General features: G+C 43.7%; 1 protein-coding gene across 4 annotated transcripts in view; it reads right to left on the bottom strand.

Annotated features, from left to right (window-relative positions):
• Positions 1-23,148, bottom strand: part of ASG3 (SNF2 domain-containing protein / helicase domain-containing protein) — a 164,752-nt gene that overhangs the window by 85,358 nt on the left and 56,246 nt on the right. For all 4 annotated transcript variants that reach the window (XM_087690912.1, XM_087690913.1, XM_087690915.1 and 1 more), the window contains one exon: positions 1,210-1,384. In XM_087690912.1, coding sequence (XP_087547038.1) covers positions 1,210-1,384 — 175 coding nt within the window. The remainder of the gene's footprint in view (positions 1-1,209; positions 1,385-23,148) is intronic.

Below are 23,148 nucleotides of genomic sequence, written 5' to 3'. Positions count from 1 at the left end.
CTGTCTGCTACTAGCAACCTGTCTACTGCACGTGGCACCTCTCCTAGAGCTGTCGCCTGCTATGGACAACCCCCTAACTGCCTACATTTTGATCCTACATGCTCGTCTTCATCATAAAACTTGTGTTTAGTTGCTCCCACTCTGCCAACTGCCATGTCAAATCCAAAATCTGCATTTGTTGTTTTTCTCTCTCTTCTCTGGTTGACGCAGATCCGGCATCCACATTGCTGCATTTGTTGCTACCAAAGTCTTTGGAGACTGCCCTTACTGTGTCTCGAGATCCATCAAAGTATGACTCACTCTCCAACTCATACTCTCTACCCGAGTCCTCAAGACACAAGAGTTTGAGGGTTAGTATTCTTCACTGCATAGTGTGTTTGCTGCATGAGCGTTGTATCATTCAGATTCATTCAGTTTCTTATTCATTATGTTCATTGTCTCTAAGTTACCCTAACCCTAACTATGTTTTGTTATCAATTTGTCTTTTGTCATACGATTGTATTTGTGTTCCTATGTTAGGGCATTTCTTTACAAGGTCATGATTAAGACTCTGCTAGAAAATGGCTATATTTGAGGGTCACTCGATGCGAAGGAAAAGGAAGCCCATAGCATGATGCAAATACAATTGGTGCAAAGATAGACACATCAGATGTACCCATTGCAACTACATGGGGACAATCCAAGGACATGCCTAGAGCACAAATGCTAACCTTGAAATTCACTAGAATGGAGAAAAAGAAAGTCGTCCTCTCTAAGAGAGCAACGTTTAAATGTGAGATATTTGCTAGGATGAGAACCTTACACCCACATGTGGAGCATGGGATGCTAGCACACTAGATTGTCAAATGAGGTTTCGCAAGCTGATTCCAATGCTTTATCATATCCAACTAGTGAATGAGAGTGGCAGCACTACGAACACAAGACCTAGCCCCATATGGATTCAAATACCCAAGATACCATTTCACACAAAGATACAGCCAATGCATATAGCAATGCAATATATGGCAAATTATTTTACTTGACCCATAAAAAACTTTAGAGGAGCTATGTGTGTGTGTGTGTGTGTGAGTACATATGTTGTGCGGGGGGGGGGGGGGGGGGGGGGGGGGGTGGGGGGGGGGGGGGGCAGGTAGGTGGGGGTGTGTGTGTGTAGAGAGAGAGAGAGAGTCATACATGATATGCTAAATATTTGTGTTAGCAATAACATACCAGAAACAGCTACCTTTGAGAAAGCTGAAAGGAAGTCCTCCAGGCTATTAAAAACTGAAGGCATACAGAAGTGAAATAATGCCCAGAGTTCAGACAGATTGTTTTGCACAGGAGTTCCAGTGAGTAATAATCGCCTAGGAATCATGAAACTGGTCTTTAAAGTCTTGTAGAGTACCTATAATCATCATTATGATATGTTACTACTCTGCATTCTGATGGTATACAAACAAAAACAGAGTTCCAGTTGATACTATTGAACTGTCCATTCAATTATCGAAATCGGCAGCATTAAAAGAGTTCAACAAAAGATGGCAAAAGTATGAACAGTATAATTGGACTCTGGAGAGATGATGAAGGCAATTAACAATCGATAAAAGTGGTGAAGAAGGCATGCACAATGTACTCCTTGCACATGGCACAATGTGTCTGCAGTGACGACACTATGAGTGAAGAAGATGGAAAGGATGCTAGAAAGAATCACTTGAGGATCAAATGCCCAACTAACAAGCTCTCCAATGTAAGCACATACAACTCAAGGGAAAAAAAAAAAAAAAAAAAAGAGCAGGCCAAAAAAAGGGCACTAACGAAAAACTAGATAAAAATGGATGAAACTGAGCAAAACTGAACATGACTGGACAAAGCTCCTAATGTCCCTCACTAACTCAATGTAAGGCTTGTAAACTAGAGATGACCACGACCCTGCTAATATCCCCTTTCAGATCCTAGGTGTGCCTGACCTCTAAAAGAGCAGAACTGAGGACGAAGGCAATTTTGTAGAGATGTCCATCACAGTGTCAGCTATGTCATCAGTAATGACTCTAGGGAAACCGTCAAAGAGAGGACTATACATGCACAAGGTTCAGGGAACCTTGGCCACTTAAACACGTGACAATGTATCCACATGCAATGTTAAGTTTTTGTTACAACTAAACAAGGGTTTAAGAGTAAAATAACACCACATTAATTCATGACACATGTAATTGATTAATGAAGAGTCTAAGCAAGTATGTGTTGAGACAACTCTCGTTACACGTGGATGTTATGGGCAAGAAGTCATGATGATAATAAATCAACTAGTAATGTATCTAAATTCGAGAAAGAGTGATAGCATTTCCAAAGGAATATGAAGATTGTTTTCCAGTCTTTATTAGGTCAACTACCACTTGAAAGGTTAGAGGATCATACCATTGATTCAATAACAAGCAACAGTCCACTAAATAACCCATTGTATAAGCTCAGTGCAGCCCAAAAGAAAGACATAATGAGTTGAGTATAGGAGCTATTAGAAAAGGGGTTGATTCAGCCCAGTTCATCTTCATATTGCTCTCCTATTATATTGGTGCAAAAGAAGGGGGGTCATGGCCTATGTGCATTGACTATCATGCTCTAAACAAAATCGCGATTAAGAACTGCAGGAGTCTACTATTTTCAAGCACATTGATTTAAGAAGTGGGTACCATCAGATACATATAACACCAATGGATGTAAATGATAGCATTCAAGACTTTGTTTGGATCATGAGTTCTAGATAGTGCCATTTAGTCTCACAAATGCTCTAGCCACATTTGATCAGATGATGGATAGGATCTTTGGCCACATAGAACATTTGTGAGTACATTCTGGATAACATGATAGTGCATTCAAAGAATGAAGCAGAGAATCATAAGCATTTGGCCATTCTGCTCAATGACTTAGAAAACACTGGCTGATCATTAATGATAAGAAGAGTGCATGCTTATTTCATGAAATCATTTATTGGTCATATTGCTTCAGCTAATGATATTCATATGGATCCTACAAATTGTTCATGGGGTTCAAAGCTTTTTGGGGTTATGCTCTTATTTTTGTCGGTTAATTTGACACTTTCCTGAAATTGCATCTCCTTTGCATGCTTTACAAAAAAAGGGCATGTCCTCTTGGTGGCTAAGGGTTGAAAGTCATTTGTGGTACAATGCAATGCTTGTGGTAACAACACTGCAGCTATTCTTATGCAAGAGGGTTATGTGGTGGCATATGAAACTCATGTTTTGCATGCTGGTGAAAGAAATTTGAAGATTTAGGAGAGGAATTACTCGCAGTAATTTCTACCCTTTCAACAAGGAAACACTATTTTTTGGGGACTGATCTCATCGTGCAAATTGATCATCAAACTTTAAGATACTTTCTTGTTCAAATGAAGTTCTCTAAGAAGCATATGAGATGGGCAAACTTTCCCTCTCTCATTTTCAGATTATACAATTGGGTAGGAAAATGTCATAGCTAACACACTTCCGAGGAAGCCCCAAATTTCAGCAGTTACCATAGAACAATATGCTAATGATTCAAAATTTGTAAATATGCATGATCAGCTTTGCAATGGCCGACGGCATGAGCACTATGTTCTTAAAGGATAGCTTTCTTACACTGCATAGTTAGTTGTGCCTCACAAAGCAATTGAAGGTCAAAATGTTGATTGAAAATCATGCTCCTCCCTATGCAGGACATAAAGGAATTGATGCTATGATGAAAGTAATTGAGCACTTTTCCTTTTGGCCAACTTTCAGGCTGATGTTGAGGAGTTTGTTCACACATGCATTGTATGTCAAAAGGTCAAACGTGATGGGCAAAAGGTTCAAGGATTGTTGCATTCATTGCACATTCCTGACGGGCCTTGGTAAAGCATTGCTGTGGATACCATATTTGATCTTCTAAGGACACCTACCGGCAATGATGGTATTTGGACTATCATTTTAATTTTCCGTAAACAAGAAAGTATTATATAAGTTTTATCCAAGTATAATGGCATGTTAGAATCCATCACCACTGATCCAAATTGATGCATGACTATTTTGTTTTGGAAGGGATTGTTTGAGAACGTGAACACTATGCTGAAATTCTCATCTTCCTTTCATCCACAAACAAATAGGCAATGAAAAAAAATAAATTCTACAATTTTGGATCTCTTTAGATACCATCTATCACAGTCTCACGAGGATGCAAAATTTTATTGTTTTACTCAACATTTAATTAAAAGCTAAACAATGTGCAAATCTGACTGGCACATGTGAGATGCACATTAATTATTTCATAGTGTGGGAACCAACACCCCAAGATATCAATTGGTGCCAAAGGTAAAAGTTGTAATAAGTTATGCCTGATAGATACTAGGTGGTACCGGGTGTCAAACTTAGCCTAGAACATTTAATTAGCCATTAGTGTCAATGGTGATGCTAGGGAATTAATAGTAATTAATTAATTAAAACCAATTCTAGACTGATAAGTGCTCAAGATCATTTGGCTAATAAATTGGCCTAGCCAATTCAATTGTTGATTGGTTATATTACTTTTTTGGGACAAAAATATTATTAAATTAATATCAAAATTTATATTCTAAAAATTAATTTAATGGGCCGAGAATGCTACAAATTTAATTTGGAAGGCTACCACTTGACAAAACTTGCCCATGCAAGTTTGGGAAACCTGAATTGGGGCTGAAGCAAGAGGGACATCTCGTTTTTGCATTTTGGAGGTCTTAGAAAGAGAGGTTGGGTTGCTACTACCTACTTTTGGGGCCATTTCTCAGCCACCATTGGAGACCATTTATCCTCAAGAAGCTGCTCAGATTTGAAGGCTTTAGACTTGAATTTTAAGAGCAGAAATCTGTGTGGCCAGCCAGCCAACATTGAATTTGGGCTAAATTATTTCCTAAGGAGCACAGGTAAAGGTCACTCTTGTAGCAAATCAAGGTATAGCTCACAATGGCTGATGAGACCAAACGCAATAAGAGGAAGAGCACCACACACGAAGCGACACCTGAGAAAGAAGGTGCCAAGTATTGGAGGAGATGTATGTCATGTGTCCACCGGTTCTCTTCAGGACACATCTTAGTAGTCCATCGGAAAGGGTGTCTAGAAAGCTCCGCCCGGCACTCCCATGGAATGTCACGGGGTTTGCAATCTAAGACTTTCCGCGTCTGCCACGTAGCTGAAGTATTCTGGCCGTTCCAACTTAGGACCGACCTCAATCAGGGATTTCCCTAATGGTCATTTCCTAAACGGCAACTAGCGTCGAACCCCAAGCAAACTACTTTACGCAGAAACGCCAGGGCCAAAGCGGATTTATGCTACACTTGGTTCAAGGACAATGGGAAACGAGAGGGATGCAAGGGAAAGAAAAACCTAATTTCCGGGATTATAAGAGATCGCTTAAGAAGGGCAATAGAAAGGTTTTTTAAGAGCCCGCAAGTAAGTATGAATTTGAGTGGGGATTTCCCACGGAAAGGGTCTTTAAAACCCGGTCTAAGGTAGGTTTTGGGGGGCAAGGGGGCTTAAACTCCAAGCGGAAAAGGAGTTTAAAGATTGCTCGGGAAGGACTTATGGAAAACCACGGAAAGGGGGGTTTTAAGCGGACCACGGAAAGGTGCCTAAATCCTGGGAGAGGGGTTATAAAAACCCGCTTGAGAGACAATAGGAAAAGGGGCTTAGATCCCTCCCCTTAGAAGCTTCCAAGAAGCTTCTTGGAAGCTTCTCTGGTCTCAATAACCACGTGGGGAAAGAGGAGATGATTTTGAAGAATTGATGGCGGGTAAAACGCGGAATGAAGCAACGATTTGGGACGGCGTTTGAAGGCGTGTTCAGCTTGAGGCGGCGGCGCTGACGCAGTAGCTGGCGGCTCCACTCCCTCTCTCACACGGCAGCGTCACGATTATCACAGCCTCCTTCCTCCCTTACAGCTCCCTCTCTCCCTTCCCATAGCGATGGTTTTTATAGCAAGAGGGAGAGGTACCTCCCCTCCCCCACGCGGCCTCCTGCATGGCCTATCCCCTTCTACGAGCTCCAGCAAGGAGCTTAGTCATCCGTGCGATACCCCTCTCCTCCATCACGGCCTTTGGCTGGAGAAAAGAGGGGATAATTTAAAAAAATTTGCCATAAATACATTAATCCTTATCCTCTTGACCTCCTCCCAAGAGGAGGTTCATACGAGGATATTCGGTTCCTTTTTCTTTGGTCTGTTTATGCCGATAAAGATTGTACAATCGCACCGTCCATTTATTCGATGCCGGCATTCCCTTGCATGAGTATCACGCGGGTTAGAAATATTTTCAACAGAAGTATTACATTCTCTCCCCCTTGGAGGAATCGAGATGTCCTCATCTCGAGATAAACTGGGGATATTGATGGTTGAGAGTGCTTTCATCTACCCAAGTGGCATCGTCCTCGGGATAATCTTTCCACTGGATGAGGCATTCTCTCAAGGTTCTGGATCTCAGTTGTCTCTCCCTAACATCTAAGATCCTGTCAGGCCTTAGCTCAAGGACTCCTTGACTAGGCATTACAACTTGTTGGTCATCAAGTACATGGTTAGGATTAGGTACATACTTCTTCAATAGGCTGATATGGAATACATTATGAACCTTTAGGTTCTTAGGGAGTTGCAGTCTATAAGCATTAGGTCCTAGGCACTTGAGGATCTTGTATGGTCCACAATACCTTGGACTTAGCTTCTTGCAATCCCCTAAGGATAGGGAACTCTTCTTTGGGCGTATGCGAATGAAGACCATGTCTCCTTCCTCGAAGATTCTATCTTGATGCTTCAAATCCGTGTATGCCTTCTGTCTATCCTTGGCGGCTTGGATGTCCTGTCTTATTGACTTTATTTTGTCATCCATCTCTTCCAACATCTGCCTTGAAGCTTCAACCCTCAAGGTTGGATCTGAGAAGTTTAGGGGACTTCGATAGTCATGTCCATACAATGCTTGAAAAGGGGTCATCTGAATGCTTTATTGGTAAGAAGCATTGTAGGCAAATTCCACCAAAGGTAAGTATTGAATCCACCTTTTTGGCTCACGACAGCAGTGTACCCTAAGCATATCCTCAATAACTTGATTGACTTGCTCCGTTTGACCATCGGTTTGGGGATGGTAAGCTGTACTAAAACAGAGTTGAGTCCCAATGGCTTCAAAGATAGCTCTCCAGAAGTGTGATGTGAAGAGAGAATCACGATCACTAATGATTCTTCTGGGTAGCCCATGTAGCTTGAATATCTCCTTGATAAACAACCTTGCAATGTCTGAGGCTTTATAGTTTGTCTTTACTAGAATAAGGTCTGCAACCTTAGTCAGCATGTCGACCACAACCATGATGGAGTTGTATCCTCCCTGAACTTGGGGTAGGCCAACAACAAAGTCCATACTGATGAATTCCCATTTCATTAGGGGAATGTCGAGTGGTTGTACCTTTCCTGGCATTTTGACATGTTCGGCTTTGATACATTGACAAGAGAAACACTCAGTGACATATTTGAGAGCGTCACCTTTAAGCCTCTCCCAATAGTAGCTCTTCCTAACTGCATTGAGAGTCTTGGCATAGCCAGGATGTCCTGAGAAAGGGGAATCATGAGCTTCCCACAATATCTTCTGCTTAAGTGACTGGCTTATCAGTATACACAACCTCGTTCTATAGTAGATAAGTCCACTATTGGTAGAGAATTCATAATACTTAGCCTGTAGCTTTTGGTCCTGATCCTTGATAGAGATCTCCCTTAGCATCTTCTAATAGGCTGTATCATGGCATGCTTCCTCTCTAGCTAGCTCAAGTATTGAATTGTTTGGCATGGACACCTTTGTGGCTAGAGATCTAGCTGTTGATGGATTTTGCAAGATTAGAGAATTAAGGAATGCCTTGCGACTGAGTGCATCGGCAACTACATTCTTCTTTCCTGGTCGATCAAAATCATACTCCTCCAACACTTCAATCCACCGACGTTGCCTCATATTGAGCTCGTTCTGGATAAAGATCCACTTGAGGCTCTTATGATCAGTCACTAGAGTAAACTTGTTACCCAACAGGTAGTGTCTCCAAAGCTTTAGAGCATAGATGACAGCTAACAGTTCTAGATCATGGGTAGCATAATTCTTCCTGCATGAGCACACATCCTAAGGCAAGCGTGCTAGCATCAGTTACTACCTCGAACTCCTTGCTGAGGTCTGGAAGTTTTAGGATAGGTGTTGATACCAAACTTTGCTTCAATCTACCAAAGCTGGTTTGTTCGAGAGTTAACCATGCAATAGATGTTTGCTTCTTCAGTAAGTCCGTCAGAGGTGCTGCAATCAAAGCATAGTTTTTTATGAAGACCCTATACCATCCTGTCAATCAAAGAAAACTGTGTATTTCTCTGACAGTTGTTGGTATTGGCCATTCTAGCACATCTCTGACTTTGGCCGGATCCACTGAGATTCCTTCCGCTGATACGATGAATCCCAGATATTCAATCTGACGCTTGAAGAATGCACATTTTTTCATCTTAGCATACAGCTTGTGTGACCTCATTGTCTCAAGGACACCAATCCGAAGTTGGGTTTCATGATCTTCCTCCTATTTGGAATAGACTAAAGTGTCGTCGAAGATGAGTACGAAGTCATCAAGATATGGCCTAAAGATATCCTGCATTAACCTGTTGAAGGTGGCAGGCGCATTCGTAAGCCCAAATGACATAACTAGAAACTCAAAGTGTCCATATCTTGTGTTGAAGGCCGTCTTTGGGATATCTTCTTCCTTGATCCTTATCTGATAGTAACCAAACCTGAGATCAATCTTGGAGAAGATCTTCGCACCTTGAAGACGATCAAGAAGCTCGTCTATTCTAGGAATAGGGTACTTGTTCTTGACAGTTGATTGATTCAACCCTCTGTAATCAATACACAATCGAAGCGTTCCATCTTTCTTTTTCTGGAACAGTACTAGAGCTCCCCATGGTGAACTGCTAGGACAGATGTAGCCCTGATCTAGCAATTGCTTGAGTTGTTCCTTCAGCTCAATTGCTTCCGGGATGGACATTCTATAAGGTCTCTTTGCAATTGGCGCAGCTCCTGGCACTAGCTTGATCTCATGATCCACTTCTCTTTGAGGCGGGAGTTCTGTCAACTCTTCAAGAAATACGTCCGTGTATTCCTTTAGCCATGAAGGTCCTTCACTAGACTCCTGCTTCTGATCTAACTTGTTGAGCTTAATCAAGTAGATAGGTAGTCCCTTTCTAACTCCCTTTATAATCCAAGATGCTTTGGCCAATTGAATTTTTGGCTTTCCTACCTCACCTTGAGTTGTGACCAATTCCCCTTCAGAGTTCCAAAAGGAAATTTGGCCCTTTCCACAATGAATGTGGGCGTCATTAGGTTTAAGCCAATCCATTCCGAGTAGACACTCATGGATGCCTAAGTTCATGACTTTGAATTTGACCGAAGTCGTCTTTCCTCCCAGAAAGAATTCCACCTTAGCAGTTTTCCTGGTACAAGTGACCTCACGACCATTTGCTAATTCCACAAGCAAGGTAGGTGCTTCTACTGTGGCTATTCCTAATCCTCTTGCACAAGCTGGTGAGATAAAGGAATGTGTACTGCCACAATCAATCAAGGTTTTGAAACCTTTACCTTGATAATCCGACAGTGTCTAAATCACCCAGAACTGGCGATTCGGGCCTTTCTTGTGTAGAGTGGCATGGACAGTCGCCCTTTCAAACTCTGCTTTCATGGTTGGATCTTCTTCTTCGCATATTTCCCTGTTGGCAACATAGGCGGTTTTTCCTCTGCCTCAGGTAGCGGCTCCCTGCCTTGGAAAGGTGCTTGGCGATGTCCTCCTTCAAGCTTGGGACATTGCCTCTTGAAATGTCCTGGCTCTGCACTGGAAACAACGGAAGTTCCAGCCATTGCTTTGGGAAGGGACAAAGCTGTTGGCATTATTAGTCCTTGCTTTCTTTCTTTATCCCCGATTCTGACCTTGAACTCTCTTCATTTGAGGCCTAAATACTCCTCTCTTCGGGTCATTATAAGACCAAGATTTGTTACCTCTTGGTCTAGCTTGCACCTCCTGAATTATAGGCGCAGCTCGAATGAGTGCGTCCTGTAGATCTGATGGGCGCATAGATTCGAGACAAGTATTCACTGGTGGATTTCAACCAGCACAAAATTTTGACACCTATTGTGTCATGTCCATCTGTAGCGCATACTTAAGAAGTGAGACGAATTTAAAGTAGTATGCGTTAAGAGTAAGTCCTAGCTGTATCAGCTCGTAGAACTCATTCATTTTCTGTGTGCGATACGCAGGTGGTATCTTCCTTGCACAGCTTTTTTCAATTTTTCCCAGGTAACGGATCCTTCTGCGATCCCTTAATCTCTGCACCATTGCTTCCACCAAAGCCTGGCTTCGCCGGTGAGCTTCAACTTAGCGAGCATAGCCTGATTGGCAGGTGCAGTACCGGCTGCTTCAAAGTAATCCTCCATGGATTCAATCCAAATTTCAACATCCGCTTGGACAGTTCTGCCTTTCCTGTCAAATTCAGGCGGCTTAATCTGCTTGAGAAGAAACTTCTTCTCCTGGATTACAGCAGTACTTGATGTAAGAGGCGAACTGGAAATCTGTACCTGGGGTTGTGCCTGAATAAAGGTTTCTTAACGTTATTACTCGTTAATCGTTATGATTTATATTTCATCTCCATTTCAGCTATCAACCAAGCAATCTAGCCACTTAACTTTTTATCAATTCTCATCGATGAAACAAACATTGATAAAAATAAGTCTTATTGCATTCATATGGGCATAGCCCTTTTGGATTACAACATTTCCAAAGATGATAGAGCAACTGTTTACATTTAGTTTGGGGAGAACAATGTTGTATTACATTTATCTACGGGAACTGGATAATAGTATGGTTTCGGGTCATGAATCTTCAAGAATCGGTAAGTCATTGAAAGATCACGGTATCCTTTCCTTTGGAACCCATTCTTCTCATAGCACCCCAACACCTTGATCCTGTCGGCGGGGATTACACGGGTCACTTCCTCATATACATATGAGTTCAGCTCAACCCTTTGACCTCGAATATGTAAAGTTGAGTTTACGTGAGCCTCCACAAAAATGAACAGCTTCACGATCTTCAGGTCTTCCAACCATTTGATCCTCTTTAGGTTGGTTTGAAGGTATGCAAACCGGTGGGCAGCTATATAGTAGATTCCTGAGGCACCCGTCCATCTTCGTTCCACGTACAAAGGCGATGGATTATAGATACGATCTAGGATGTTCATCATCTCAACCCTTTGTTGATATTCCGAGGAATGCATCGCAGTCATAAATATGACTCGGAACACTGAGAACCTGTTCCATGCTTCATAATTCTACAAGACAGCATCGAAAGTAAGGAAATGTTCGGAAGGAAGAGCAACATTTGCTTTAATTCATCATATTAAGATTTCTTAAAAACAAATCCTTCGTTGGTTCGCTCTGATACCAACTGTCACGTGTCCACCGGTTCTCTTCAGGACACGTCTTAGCAGTCCATCGGAAAGGGTGTCTAGAAAGCTCCGCCCGGCACTCCCATGGAATGTCACGGGGTTTGCGATCTAGGACTTTCCGCGTCTGCCACGTAGCAGAAGTATTCTGGCCGTTCCCACTTAGGACCGACCTGAATCAGGGATTTCCCTAAAGGTCATTTCCTAAACGGCAACTAGCATCGAGCCCCAAGCGAACTACTTTACGCAGAAACGCCAGGGCCGAAGCGGATTTACGCTGCACTTGGTTCAAGGAGAATGGGAAACGAGAGGGATGCAAGGGAAAGAAAAACCTAATTTCCGGGATTATAAGAGATCGCTTGAGAAGGGCAATAGAAAGGTTTTTTAAGAGCCCGCAAGTAAGTATAAATTTGAGTGGGGATTTCCCATGAAAGGGTCTTTAAAACCCGGTCTAAAGTAGGTTTTGGGGGACAAGGGGGCTTAAACTCCAAGCGGAAAAGAAGTGTAAAGATTGCTCGAGAAGGGCTTATGGAAAACCATGGAAAGGGGGGTTTTAAGCGGACCACGGGAAGGTGCCTAAATCCCGAGAGGGGGGTTATAAAAACCCGCTTGAGAGACAATAGGAAAAGGGGCTTAGATCCCTCCCCTTAGAAGCTTCCAAGAAGCTTCTTGGAAGCTTCTGTGGGAAGCTTCTGTGGTCTCATTAACCACGTGGGGAAAGAGGAGATGATTTTGAAAAATTGATGGCGGGCAGGACGCGGAATGAGGCAGCGATTTGGGACGGCATTTGAAGGCGTGCTTAGCTTGAGGCGGCGGCGCTGAAGCAGCAGCTGGCGGCTCCACTCCCTCGCTCACACAACAGGGTCACGATTATCACAGCCTCCTTCCTCCCTTACAGCTCCCCCTCTCCCTTCCCATAGCAACGGTTTCTATAGCAAGAGGGAGAGGTACCTCCCCTCCCCCATGCGGCCTGTTGCATGGCCTATCCCCTTCTACGAGCTCCAGCAAGGAGCTTAGTCATCCGTGCGATACCCCTCTCCTCCAGCACGACCTTCGGCTGGAGGAAGAGGGGACAATTTAAAAAATTTTGCCATAAATATATTAATCCTTATCCTCTTGACCTCCTCCCAAGAGGAGGTTCATACGAGGATATTCGGTTCCTTTTTCTTTGGTCTGTTTATGCCGATAAAGATTGTACAATCGCACCGTCCGTTTATTCCATGCCAGCATTCCCTTGCATGAGTATCACGCGGGTTAGAAATATTTTCAACGGAAATATTACACTGTAGAAGGAGTGGTAGCTGTCACAAATGGAGAACCACTACATGGATGAAGGCTGTTGGTTGAAATCTGCACGAGGAGAGAGAACCTACACTAAAGGAATGAGGCTGAATGTTGGGCAGCTTGTCTATTTATAGATGTTGAAGGGTGCCCCAAAAATTACGGTTTTGGGTGACCACTGAAACTCTCTCGAACCGCACACCAATTTGGCATTTTTCATTAATTAAGAGGGTTTTGGGGCTGTTTAAAGACGCTAATCAGCTGTAGAGCATGTTTTAGCTCAACACACCCATACTAGTGAAATATGCGAGGGCTTCCCTAAGAGCTAGTCAAAAAATACTATAATTTCACTCTTTAAGAGTGGTGATCCTTTGATCCCTAGCAACTACAAGACTATCATGATCGGCCATACCGCGGCCAAGATATATGGATCTATACTGGAACACAAACTCAGTGAGTGGGCTGAGATGCAAGGCAAGAGAGCACAAGGATAGGCACGTTTTAAGCATGGATATGCCACACAGGACCATATCCTCACACTCAGAGCCATAATCGAGGAGGGTCGAGGTCGAGACAAGAGGATCTATTGTTGCTTTATAGATTTCTACAAAGCTTTTGATACAGTGCCTTGTACATGCATTATGCATAGATTGTAGAATGTTGGAGTGCCACAAGATATGCAATGGGGTATCTATACATTATATGAGGCATTGACAAGTCATGTACGAGCACCTAGGGGGCTTTCAAGGAGGATTCACAGTACCATAGGAGTGAAACAAGGATGCCCACTTTCAACCACATTATTTGGGTGCTACTGAATTTATGAATCTTAACACTTTTCAGTCGTGAAGTTGCCAATTTAGACTTACTTCTACTAAAACAAGGGTTTACTAGCCTACCTTAGGATGGGTGCATGAAAAAATCAAACACGCATGAAGCCCTACTATTGTAAATATTAAGAAATACAACAAATTTGAAGAAGTTCAACTATCCACCACAGGTGCAAGGTTGAAGACCCAAGTTGACTCCTCGAGTACTCAAAATCAAGGGCTGAATCACAGGAACCAAGTAACCCATTTTGCCTTGTCAAAAAACGAAACCTCGAAACACACGAAATGTTTTGTTTCATGAAACAAAACTTTTTCCACGAAACTAAATTTTCTTTTAGGGTTTCTTAAGACAGAGAACATGTGGGCCGTCTTTCTTTTTACGGGCATGCTTTTTCCACACCCTCCTTGTGTGCGCCATCAGCTTCTCCTCCTCATGTATCTCCTCCTCCTCCTCCATCACTTCTTGCTCCATCTCTTCCTAATCCTTCACCTCCACCTCCACCTCCATCTCATCTCTTCTCTTCCCTCTCGTTCCCCACCTCTTCCATACACTCCTACTCCACCTCCTCCTCTACCTTGGCCTCCACCCATAGTTGCTTCCGTACGACGTACGGATCTATGTGTACCGTATGGTACGTATCCGTACAAATTCGTACGTGATTTTGCGTCTATTTAGGCCACCTCGCCTGCGTGTCCTACATCCCGCATCACATATTTCTTGCACCCCCGCTTTTACTCCGCCTATTTGCCTGGCACTTTTTGGGGGATGGGAAGCCTTGGATACCTCATCCCACCCCCTTTTCCAGCCATGCACTCCCCTCCCCAGCCCTCTTTGGATTCCTTCTAGCTGACAGCCCTCTCTTTGACCGTTGACCCCTCTTTGATTGTTTGAACTTTAACCCTTTTCTCATCTACAAAAGGTGCTCCTCTCCTCCATGCTTCCACACCAATTCAACAAGCACTTACCATTCTCATCTTCCTCTCTTGGATCTTGATTCTTGAATGGACTTGTGATTTGTCATTCTCGAATCTCACCTCCCATCCTCTCTTTCCTGCACCCTATTGAAGCATTTTCCATTCTCAAATCTCATCTTCCATCCCCTCTATCCCGCACCCTATCAAAGCATTTGCCATTCTCATCTCCCATCCCCTCTTTCTCACTCTTACTCTTTCAACTTTACCCCAACCCTCGGGCCTCTCGAGTCTCCCTCCCTTTCAACTTTCAAGACTCAACTTTCAAGTTTTAAGAGTCAAGATTCAAACATCTCTTTTTTTTTTCATGAAGATAATTGAATTTAGTAAATATTTACATCAGACCATCAGGTCAGCAATCTCTCTGTATCTCTTACTTTCTGTTACATCAGACCATCAGGTCATCCGAGAATCTCTCTCTCTCTCTCTTTTCGTAAAAGGTAATTGTATTAATTACGAAAAAAAGGTACAAGTTTACATGATTACAAGATACACGATGGCTCTAAGCCTTCACGTGCAACCTCACTGGCTCTCTAAAGCCCTAAACTCCAAAAGAGTTACAAAAAGTCATGGCAACGACGCAGAGGAAATTGCCATATGCCAGGGAAGCAAGTCCTCCCGAGGAAGTAAGTCAGAGTGCCGAATGAGATCTATCTGCCAATGCAAAAGGCCTTTAAGCCTAGCAATATGTCTTGGAACATTGTAGGCTGAATCAAAAAGAAAAGCATTCCGAATGGTCCAATTGTGCTAACAGCCCCAGTATCTAAGAAACTGAAACAAGATCTTCATATGTGACGGAGCTGGTGTGGGGTATTTGGGCCGTGCAAAAGCCTAGTCAAAAGGGCTTAGCGAGAAACCAACCATTGTTCTCCAAACTGCCGACAAGAGTGACCAGATTTTCTTCGCAAGAGGGCAAGAAATAAATCGATGATGTGCCGATTCCACACTAGTGGTGCAAAAGAAACAATTGCCGTTGGAGATTCGACGCTTGGAAAGGGCTGAAGCAAGAGGAATCCCACCAATCATCACCCTCCAAAGAAAGACCTTGCATTTGAAAGGTGTCTTGTTCATCCAGCCCTCCATCACAGTTGCCTTCCACCAAGACCGAGATTTACGCAATCCCCATACAGTATTGGCTTTAGTAACCAGCCATTGATGATCTGTAATCAGCAGATGATACACCTGGTTAGCTAAAGCCTTTTCCAAAATCAGGCGACCTGCAAGGTTCCAGTCCTACCAGGGACAATCTGAAGCAAGGGCAGGAAAGGGTTGTCTGCTCTGAAGCACCATCAGAAGCTGTCCCCATAAATCATAGTATCCACGAGGGATCCTGAAACGCCTTCTTGCTGTACGAAACGATATCAAGACATTGTGAATAGCAAGGGTGGCATCTGCAACTGAAGTCAAGCCCAAACGTGCCATACGATTAAATTTTGGTCTGAGCTCATGTTTGCCTTCCCAAGAAAGTAATCGCGAGGCTGCCAACAATTCCTGTTGAAAAGAGTTAGCAACTAATCGATCCTCGGTTGGATGCCATTGAGCTTTCTGGAGAACCACTTTCCAGGAACATACCAAGTGAGCAAGCAGGGATGATGGACTAGAAAACCGAGATTTCTGCATTAAGCACATGCCACCACGAGCTCCGAATTTGAGTATTACCATGTAGAAGCCCATGATTCTCAAGAAAATAACGGGCTATCAAGACCCACGGGTGATGATCCAAGCACATGGCACGAAAAAGAGACCAACGGAGTGCCAGCATATGAGTTTCGGCATCCAAAATAGCCCCACCACCCATGCGTTTTGGGGTACATGCATGCGACCAAGAGATCCATGAAATACCTGCATGTAAGCAGTCCTTCCATAACATGAATCGAATGCACTTAGTAAGCGCATTCAATGTAGTAGTAGTCCAAGGCAACAATGGCAAGAAATATGTGAGCATTGGCAACATAATTGTCTGGGCCACCTTAAGGCGAACATGGAAAGGCCAAGCCTGTGACTTTCAATACAGAAACTTAGCTGTCAGTTTCTGTGAAATCCACTCTAGTAGTTGCTTCGGCCGAACATCAACACCCAAAGGGTACCCAAGATGCCTGACAATGGAACCACGGGGAACAACCATTCCCTGCCAGTCCAGTGACTGCAAATCTGACTCTGTGCAACTGAGAATGGCTGATTTCAAAGCATTGATACGAAGACCAAAAGCATGCCCAAAGAGAGTCCAAAAATCTAATGCTTTGCCAAGATTATCCTTATCCGCACGCAAAATCATAAAGCTGTCATCAGCCAGGGATTGACTAATGAAGTGCTGTCCAAAAGGAAGAGACAATCCAGCCAACTGAGTAGAAGCTGCCATATGAGATAGCATTGAAAGCAGCGGATGAGTCGCAATGGCAAAAAAAAGAGGACTCAAAGGGCAACCCTGTCTCACAGAGCGTGCAAGGACAAAAGGCTCGGTAACACCACCATTCAGTATAACTCGCGAAGAAGCCGCAACACTAATGGTGTAAATCAAACGAGCCATCCGAGTACCACATAAGGTCTGCAATGAAGGACCAGTCTAAATAATCAAACGCCTTTTTCAGGTCTAGTTAAATCAATACCACCTCCTGATCAGAGTGCCTCGCATAGTCAATAGCCAGTTGCACATTCAAGACATTATGCAAAATGTTTCGGCCCTTAACAAAACCATACTGAAGAGGATGCACAATGGCAGGAAGATGCTTATGGAGCCGATTCGCCATTACTTTGGAAAAGATTTTATACAGTGAACCCATCAAGGAAATTGGTCGCCAATGTGTCAACATGAACGGCGAAGGAAGTTTTGGAAGCAGTTTGATAAGTCCTTTCCATGAGGAAGGCATGAACCCCGTTTCCCAAACCTGCTGAAACATAGCCGTCAATGGTTTCACCAGACTGGTAACAAAGACCTCAAACAATTCATTGGTGAGACCATCCCAGCCGGGACTTTTATCCTTGGGCAAATGTAACAAAACATCCATAACCTCTGCCTCAAAAATATCTGTCTCCAAAGTAGTTTGCATGTCATGTGAAACCTGATTGCGGACCAAATCATAGAAGACTGAGAGAGCATGAATAGTTTGGTCCGAAGGTTAAGGAGTAGAACCAAGAAGGTCTAGAAAATAATTCCTGCACATATTCACGATAGACTGAGGATCAGTGAGACCATATGACCTTTTGCATCCTGGAGTCTAGTCATATTCTCTCGAGCGGGAGATGCATGAAGAGCACGAAAGAACTTATGAGTTTGACAAGCACTATCTTGCAAATTCTCTGTCAATTTTTGCAATTTGGCCTGTTGGTAAGATTTCAACTGAAACTCCTTTAAGAAGATCAGCCAAACACATAGCCAATGGCAGCAGAAATACATCATCTGGAGTCTCCACCAGTAGAGAACGAACCAAAACCAGTAATTCCTCCACGGCGTGTCAACGCCGCCAACAAAGAGAGGCATGATGGATCCCATACTGCCGTGCAACCCGCTTCACATTAGAGAGCAATCGTTCAAGCGAAGCATTGCCCTCAGACGGGAAGTCCAATAAAAATCTATCAATCAATTGCTGCATATAACCCTGAATGATTGAATGCTTCAAATAAGATGAGTTGAAACGCAGAGGGAGTCTATCCAGAAATTGCTTAAAAGGTGCAATGGGTTGTGCAGGCATTTCAAGTTGTAGAGGAAAATGGTCCGGCAAGGCGTATTGCTGCAACACTCTCATTTCCAGGATCTCAGGAAGAAAAGCATCATCCTGCATGATGTACATGCAGTCCAACCGCGACCATGTAGATGTATAGTGCGCAGAATGAAAAGTAAATCCTGTAGAAGAAGGGTGTAGCCATGACTAGAGATCTTGCTGAAGTGTGGCAAGAGCAAATGCATTCCATACACGGCTTTCCGGAGTATCCATCACCGAATGCTCTGATGTGGACTGCGAAGGATCAACACACATATTAAAATCCCCCATCAAGAAACCCCGTCTGCCAAGTGACAAGGAGGTCTTCAAAGTATTCCAAAGATTCCGGCGGGATAAAGGGTCATTTGGAGAATAGAGCCCAAGTAACCATAAGATCTCTCCTTCAAATAAAACTTCAATCACCACAAAACGACCATGTACATCATTTTTTATAAGAACAGATTGAAATTTCTCATGGACAATCATAAGCACACCAGAATAATGCATGGCATGAGTCCCTGCATAGAACAAGCGAAAGCCATGGCAATCCACAACTTTTCCTGCTTTGCCGTGACTCTTGTGCTCAACAGCACACAAGACATTCCACTGATTCTCATGCAGTAAACTCCACATGGCATACTGCTTATTGCGAGAACAAATGCCTCTCACATTCCACGTGGCTATCTTCATGTATATTGAAAAAGAAGATCAGGAACGAGGCAACACTTGCCTCAATTTAATCTTCTCTGCAAGAATGTCAAGGACTCCCTCGTCCAAGAAATCAGCCAACATGGCAAAAGAGTTCCGACGGGCAGATTTAGAGGTAGATGGTATATCCATTGACTTGGAGATGGAACAGGGATAACGCCGATCCCATGGGGTAATCACATTACCTCTAGCATCGAAAGCCAACTTAGCAGGTGGGCTCTTCGGACCATCCGAATATACTTTCCTCGTGGGCGGATTGCGAGGAACAGAAGAAACCCTAGCATGAGAAGGAGGTTCTGACGACAACATGTCTTTCCTGCGCGTATAAGTACGCAAGGAATCTTGAGAAGCATTAGGCACAGTATCCGCCATGCCAACATCAAACCTTTTATCTTTTTTGGCACGTACATCCACCCAATCATTACCACGGGAATCCAAGCCTGAAACATGTTGTTTGCCTTTATCCAAAACTTAAGGGGCCTGGATCGCATCCTGCGACAGAGCATCAAGCACCATATCTTCCCTGGGAGGCAAAACATGCTCCGCATCTAAAGTCTGTTGCTTTTCTAGACATTCAACCATAAAATGCCCCAATTTACCACACGAAAAACAGTGGCCTGCAAAGTTACCCCATTTCAGTCAAAAGTGCAAAGGATGCATGCCAGAGCAGTTAAGACATAACCAAGCAGGCCTTTTCCGAGCCGTGTCCCATAAGATACACAAACGGTTACGATTCGTAGCCCTTAGGCTCAGGGGGACCAAAACAGTGCCCACATCGGCCATGGCATCCTTCAACAGGGGCCAATAGACAACCGAACAATTTTTCACCTCAACCAACACCGGGCATTCATGTTGAAGCAAGCACTAAAAATCTGCCATTGGGCGCCATGGCACAACATGGACCAAACGGTGATCAAAGAACAGTGGCAGTTTAGACAGCAGATCAGCACAATGCTTCTCGGATTTCAACAGCACCTCATAAAAGTCTCAGACCCCTACAAAAATCTCAACACACTCTCCTTGTACTAGATTATGCAGCCACTGGCGAATATGAGAAAGCACTGGAATCCTGCCAATGAAGAAGAGTATAACAGCGCGTTCATAAAACACCGAGAAAAAGCGCAAGACATTTTTCGGGTCCATAGTAGCTTCCAGAACATCTTTAATTCCAGAGTCGGAAAACTCTTCATGATTATGTTGAACATAATCACCAAGCAAGGTGTTGGCAAACTCCAACAAATACTCCCAATCAACATTCCGAGAATCCACAGAATCAGAAGCAACCTGCGCATAAGAACATTCCTGATGATCCACTGTCTCTTCCGAAGTATGCTTGGTACGTTTGCCCGTAGGCTGGAAGTCGGGACCAGGGGGCATCTCCTCCATACACCGAATCATATCCTCTGGTTCCTCTGTATCAGAATCCGGACCAAGGGTTGCCACCGTTTGGTCGAGAAAGGCCGTATCCAAACCAGCCATATTGTATCACCACTTGTGCAAGATGGATGCTGCACCAAAAGCTCACAGAAGCCAGAAACAGCATAGGCCTCTCTCGCTCTCTGTTTCTCTCACTGTGTGTCTGCTGTGTCACAGATCTCTGACTGCTGTGATAGAAATCTGCACCTCTGTAACTCTGCTGTGGAAGAACTAGAGGAATGCAAAAAGAAACTGAACGTACAAAAGGAACCACAAACCACACCGGAACTACAAAAAGAAATGGATGTTTTAAAAAGGGACATGCACACGTATGCAAGTGTGGTGGAAGGCACCCAAAAGAAAATGAAGAATGTTGAGAATACCATAAAAGAAAATGCAGAATGGATAGATGTGGCAAAAAAGAACAAACGAATGTATGGCAACAAAGTGGAAGTCATGAATGCCACCTTGGAAGAAGAGGCAAAAAGATGGGCACGCGCACTCCATGTAAGAGTGGTTGGACTAGATGAGAAAAGCTCCCCAATTGAAGATGCTACAGGTCTTGCCACCAAAATTGGAGCTACAAATGTACCCATCATTGGGGCTTGGCGAGTCGGGAAGGCTGACACAAAAACAAAAGTCCTCATCTTGAAGTTTGGAGACCTGGAAAAGAAGAGAGCCTTCCTCTCCAAGAGGATCGCTCTCAAAGGAGAAAAGATCTACCTAGATGAAGACCTCACCCCAACCCAGTTAGCCCACAGGAGGAAAAATATGCCACGTGTTCTAGAGGCACGGAAAGCAGGTAAATGGGCTGTATACAGAGATGGAAGAGTCACCATCACAGAGAAAAGGACGGCATGATAGTGCGCGGCCTATGAGACCCTGAAGTTCACACTGTGGAATTGCAATGGCTCCCTTAAGACAGATGTAGGTTATTTTGAGGATACTTTCAAAGGTATAGACATTGCTATGTATACTGAGACACATCAATGTAAAGACAGCCGTTTACCTGATGTATATGGATATAGATGGGAAAGTGTATATCGCCCTCAGCCTAGACGGCCTGGAGGGACGAGGGGATCAGGAGGTGTGGCAATTCTATTTAGAGAAAAGCTCCGAGATACAGTCCAAGTGGTACATAGAGATGTAGAGGCAAGATACATGTGGATCAAGTTACATACAAGCAGAACTCGAAACATGTATATTGCCATATGCTATTTTCCCCCTGCATACTCTAAGTTTGCCCCTAAAGAGGCATCCCCGTATTCCCAAAATGGTCGAAGTCTTGATTGAAAGTGAGATCTCTTGAGAGTAACCTTGCATACAATGGATGATTACATCCTATCACAGGAGCAAATTCTCTGCAAAAAGCTAGGAGCTAGAAGAGCTGACAAAGCTAGACGACTTTAACTCTTCCTTTCTGCAAAAATGGTATGCTTTGTGTCTCAAATGGGAACAAGTGTGTTGTCAAATCATGACCAATTCCAAGCATGATTTTGTGGAAGCGACCTCACACATATACAGCATTACTGTGCGAGATACATTGAGGGAGCTAGACACACAAGCCTCTCTAGATGAGTTTACAGGACAATTGGCCGAGATAATACACACTTCAGCAGCATACCCTTTCCCACACACTACACCATCAGATAAACCTCCACGAGGTAATGCTCCACAGAATGGCTGGTATGATGATGAGTGCAGAGAGACACGAGCACGTTTTCAGCGAGAGCTGGCACTTGGCATATGTACACATAAGCATGCTCGAACACTCTTCAGACGGTTGGTACGCAAAAAGAAGCGGGAATACCTGAGCTGACTAGAAACAGAAATGTATTCCATGTTCTTGGGGCAGGACAGCAAGAGAGAAATGGAAAAATATGCACGAGAACCTGCCACCCCTACAAATTACTAGACCGGATGATTGGCATGGATATGCTTGCACACTCTATGATATTCCTGGCCAAGAGCCTATGCCACTCCCCTCAACCTCAAGACCAGCAAATTGCAGATTTTTCACAGAAAAAAAAGTGAGGAATGCCATATGGAAACTGAAAAATGGAAGAGCCCAAGACCATGAGGGTTTAGTGGCTGAACACTTCAAGCATGCCTGTGATATTTTGGCACCAACGCTGGCTCACATCTTTAATAGGGCAGTTTGTGGAGACCCCGCGCTACCTAGTAACTACCGAACTATCATGATTGGACACATGCTGGCCAAGATATATGGCTCTTTCGTGGAACAAGCATTGAGTGAATGGGCCGAGATGCATGGCCTCAGGTCAAAAGGCCAGGCTGGCTTCAGGAGGGGATATACAACTCTAGACCATATCTTTACGTTGAGGGCAATCATTGAAGAAGGCAAGGCATTCAAGAAAAAGATCTATTGCTGTTTTGTGGACTTTCGCAAGGCCTTTGACACAGTGCCACGTGCTAGACTCATGAAAAGAATGCAAAACATTGATGTGCCCGTAGAGATACAGTGGAGTATCGATGCCCTGTATGAGACAGTGACATGCAGAGTACAAACACCTGAGGGCATCTCAGATACAGTCAATAGCACCATTGGGGTGAAACAAGGCTGTCCACTTTCACCGACACTTTTTGGGCTGTATATAGATGAAATTTCAGAATATGTGGATAGGACTGGTGGGGCCGGGAGCCAACCTAGCTGGAGTGCTGATACCATTACTGCTTTATGCTGATGATATTGTACTTATATCTGACTCACCTGAGGGACTAAATAGACACTTGGATGCATTATCAGCTTTTTGCAG

The sequence above is a fragment of the Lygodium microphyllum genome, chromosome 13 (assembly GCF_053477565.2).
Source record: "Lygodium microphyllum isolate KBCC chromosome 13, Lygodium_microphyllum_v1.1.10, whole genome shotgun sequence".
Classification (NCBI taxonomy): domain Eukaryota; kingdom Viridiplantae; phylum Streptophyta; class Polypodiopsida; order Schizaeales; family Lygodiaceae; genus Lygodium; species Lygodium microphyllum.
Note: the sequence above shows the minus strand (reverse complement) of the source record. Positions and strands in the feature narration are given on the sequence as shown.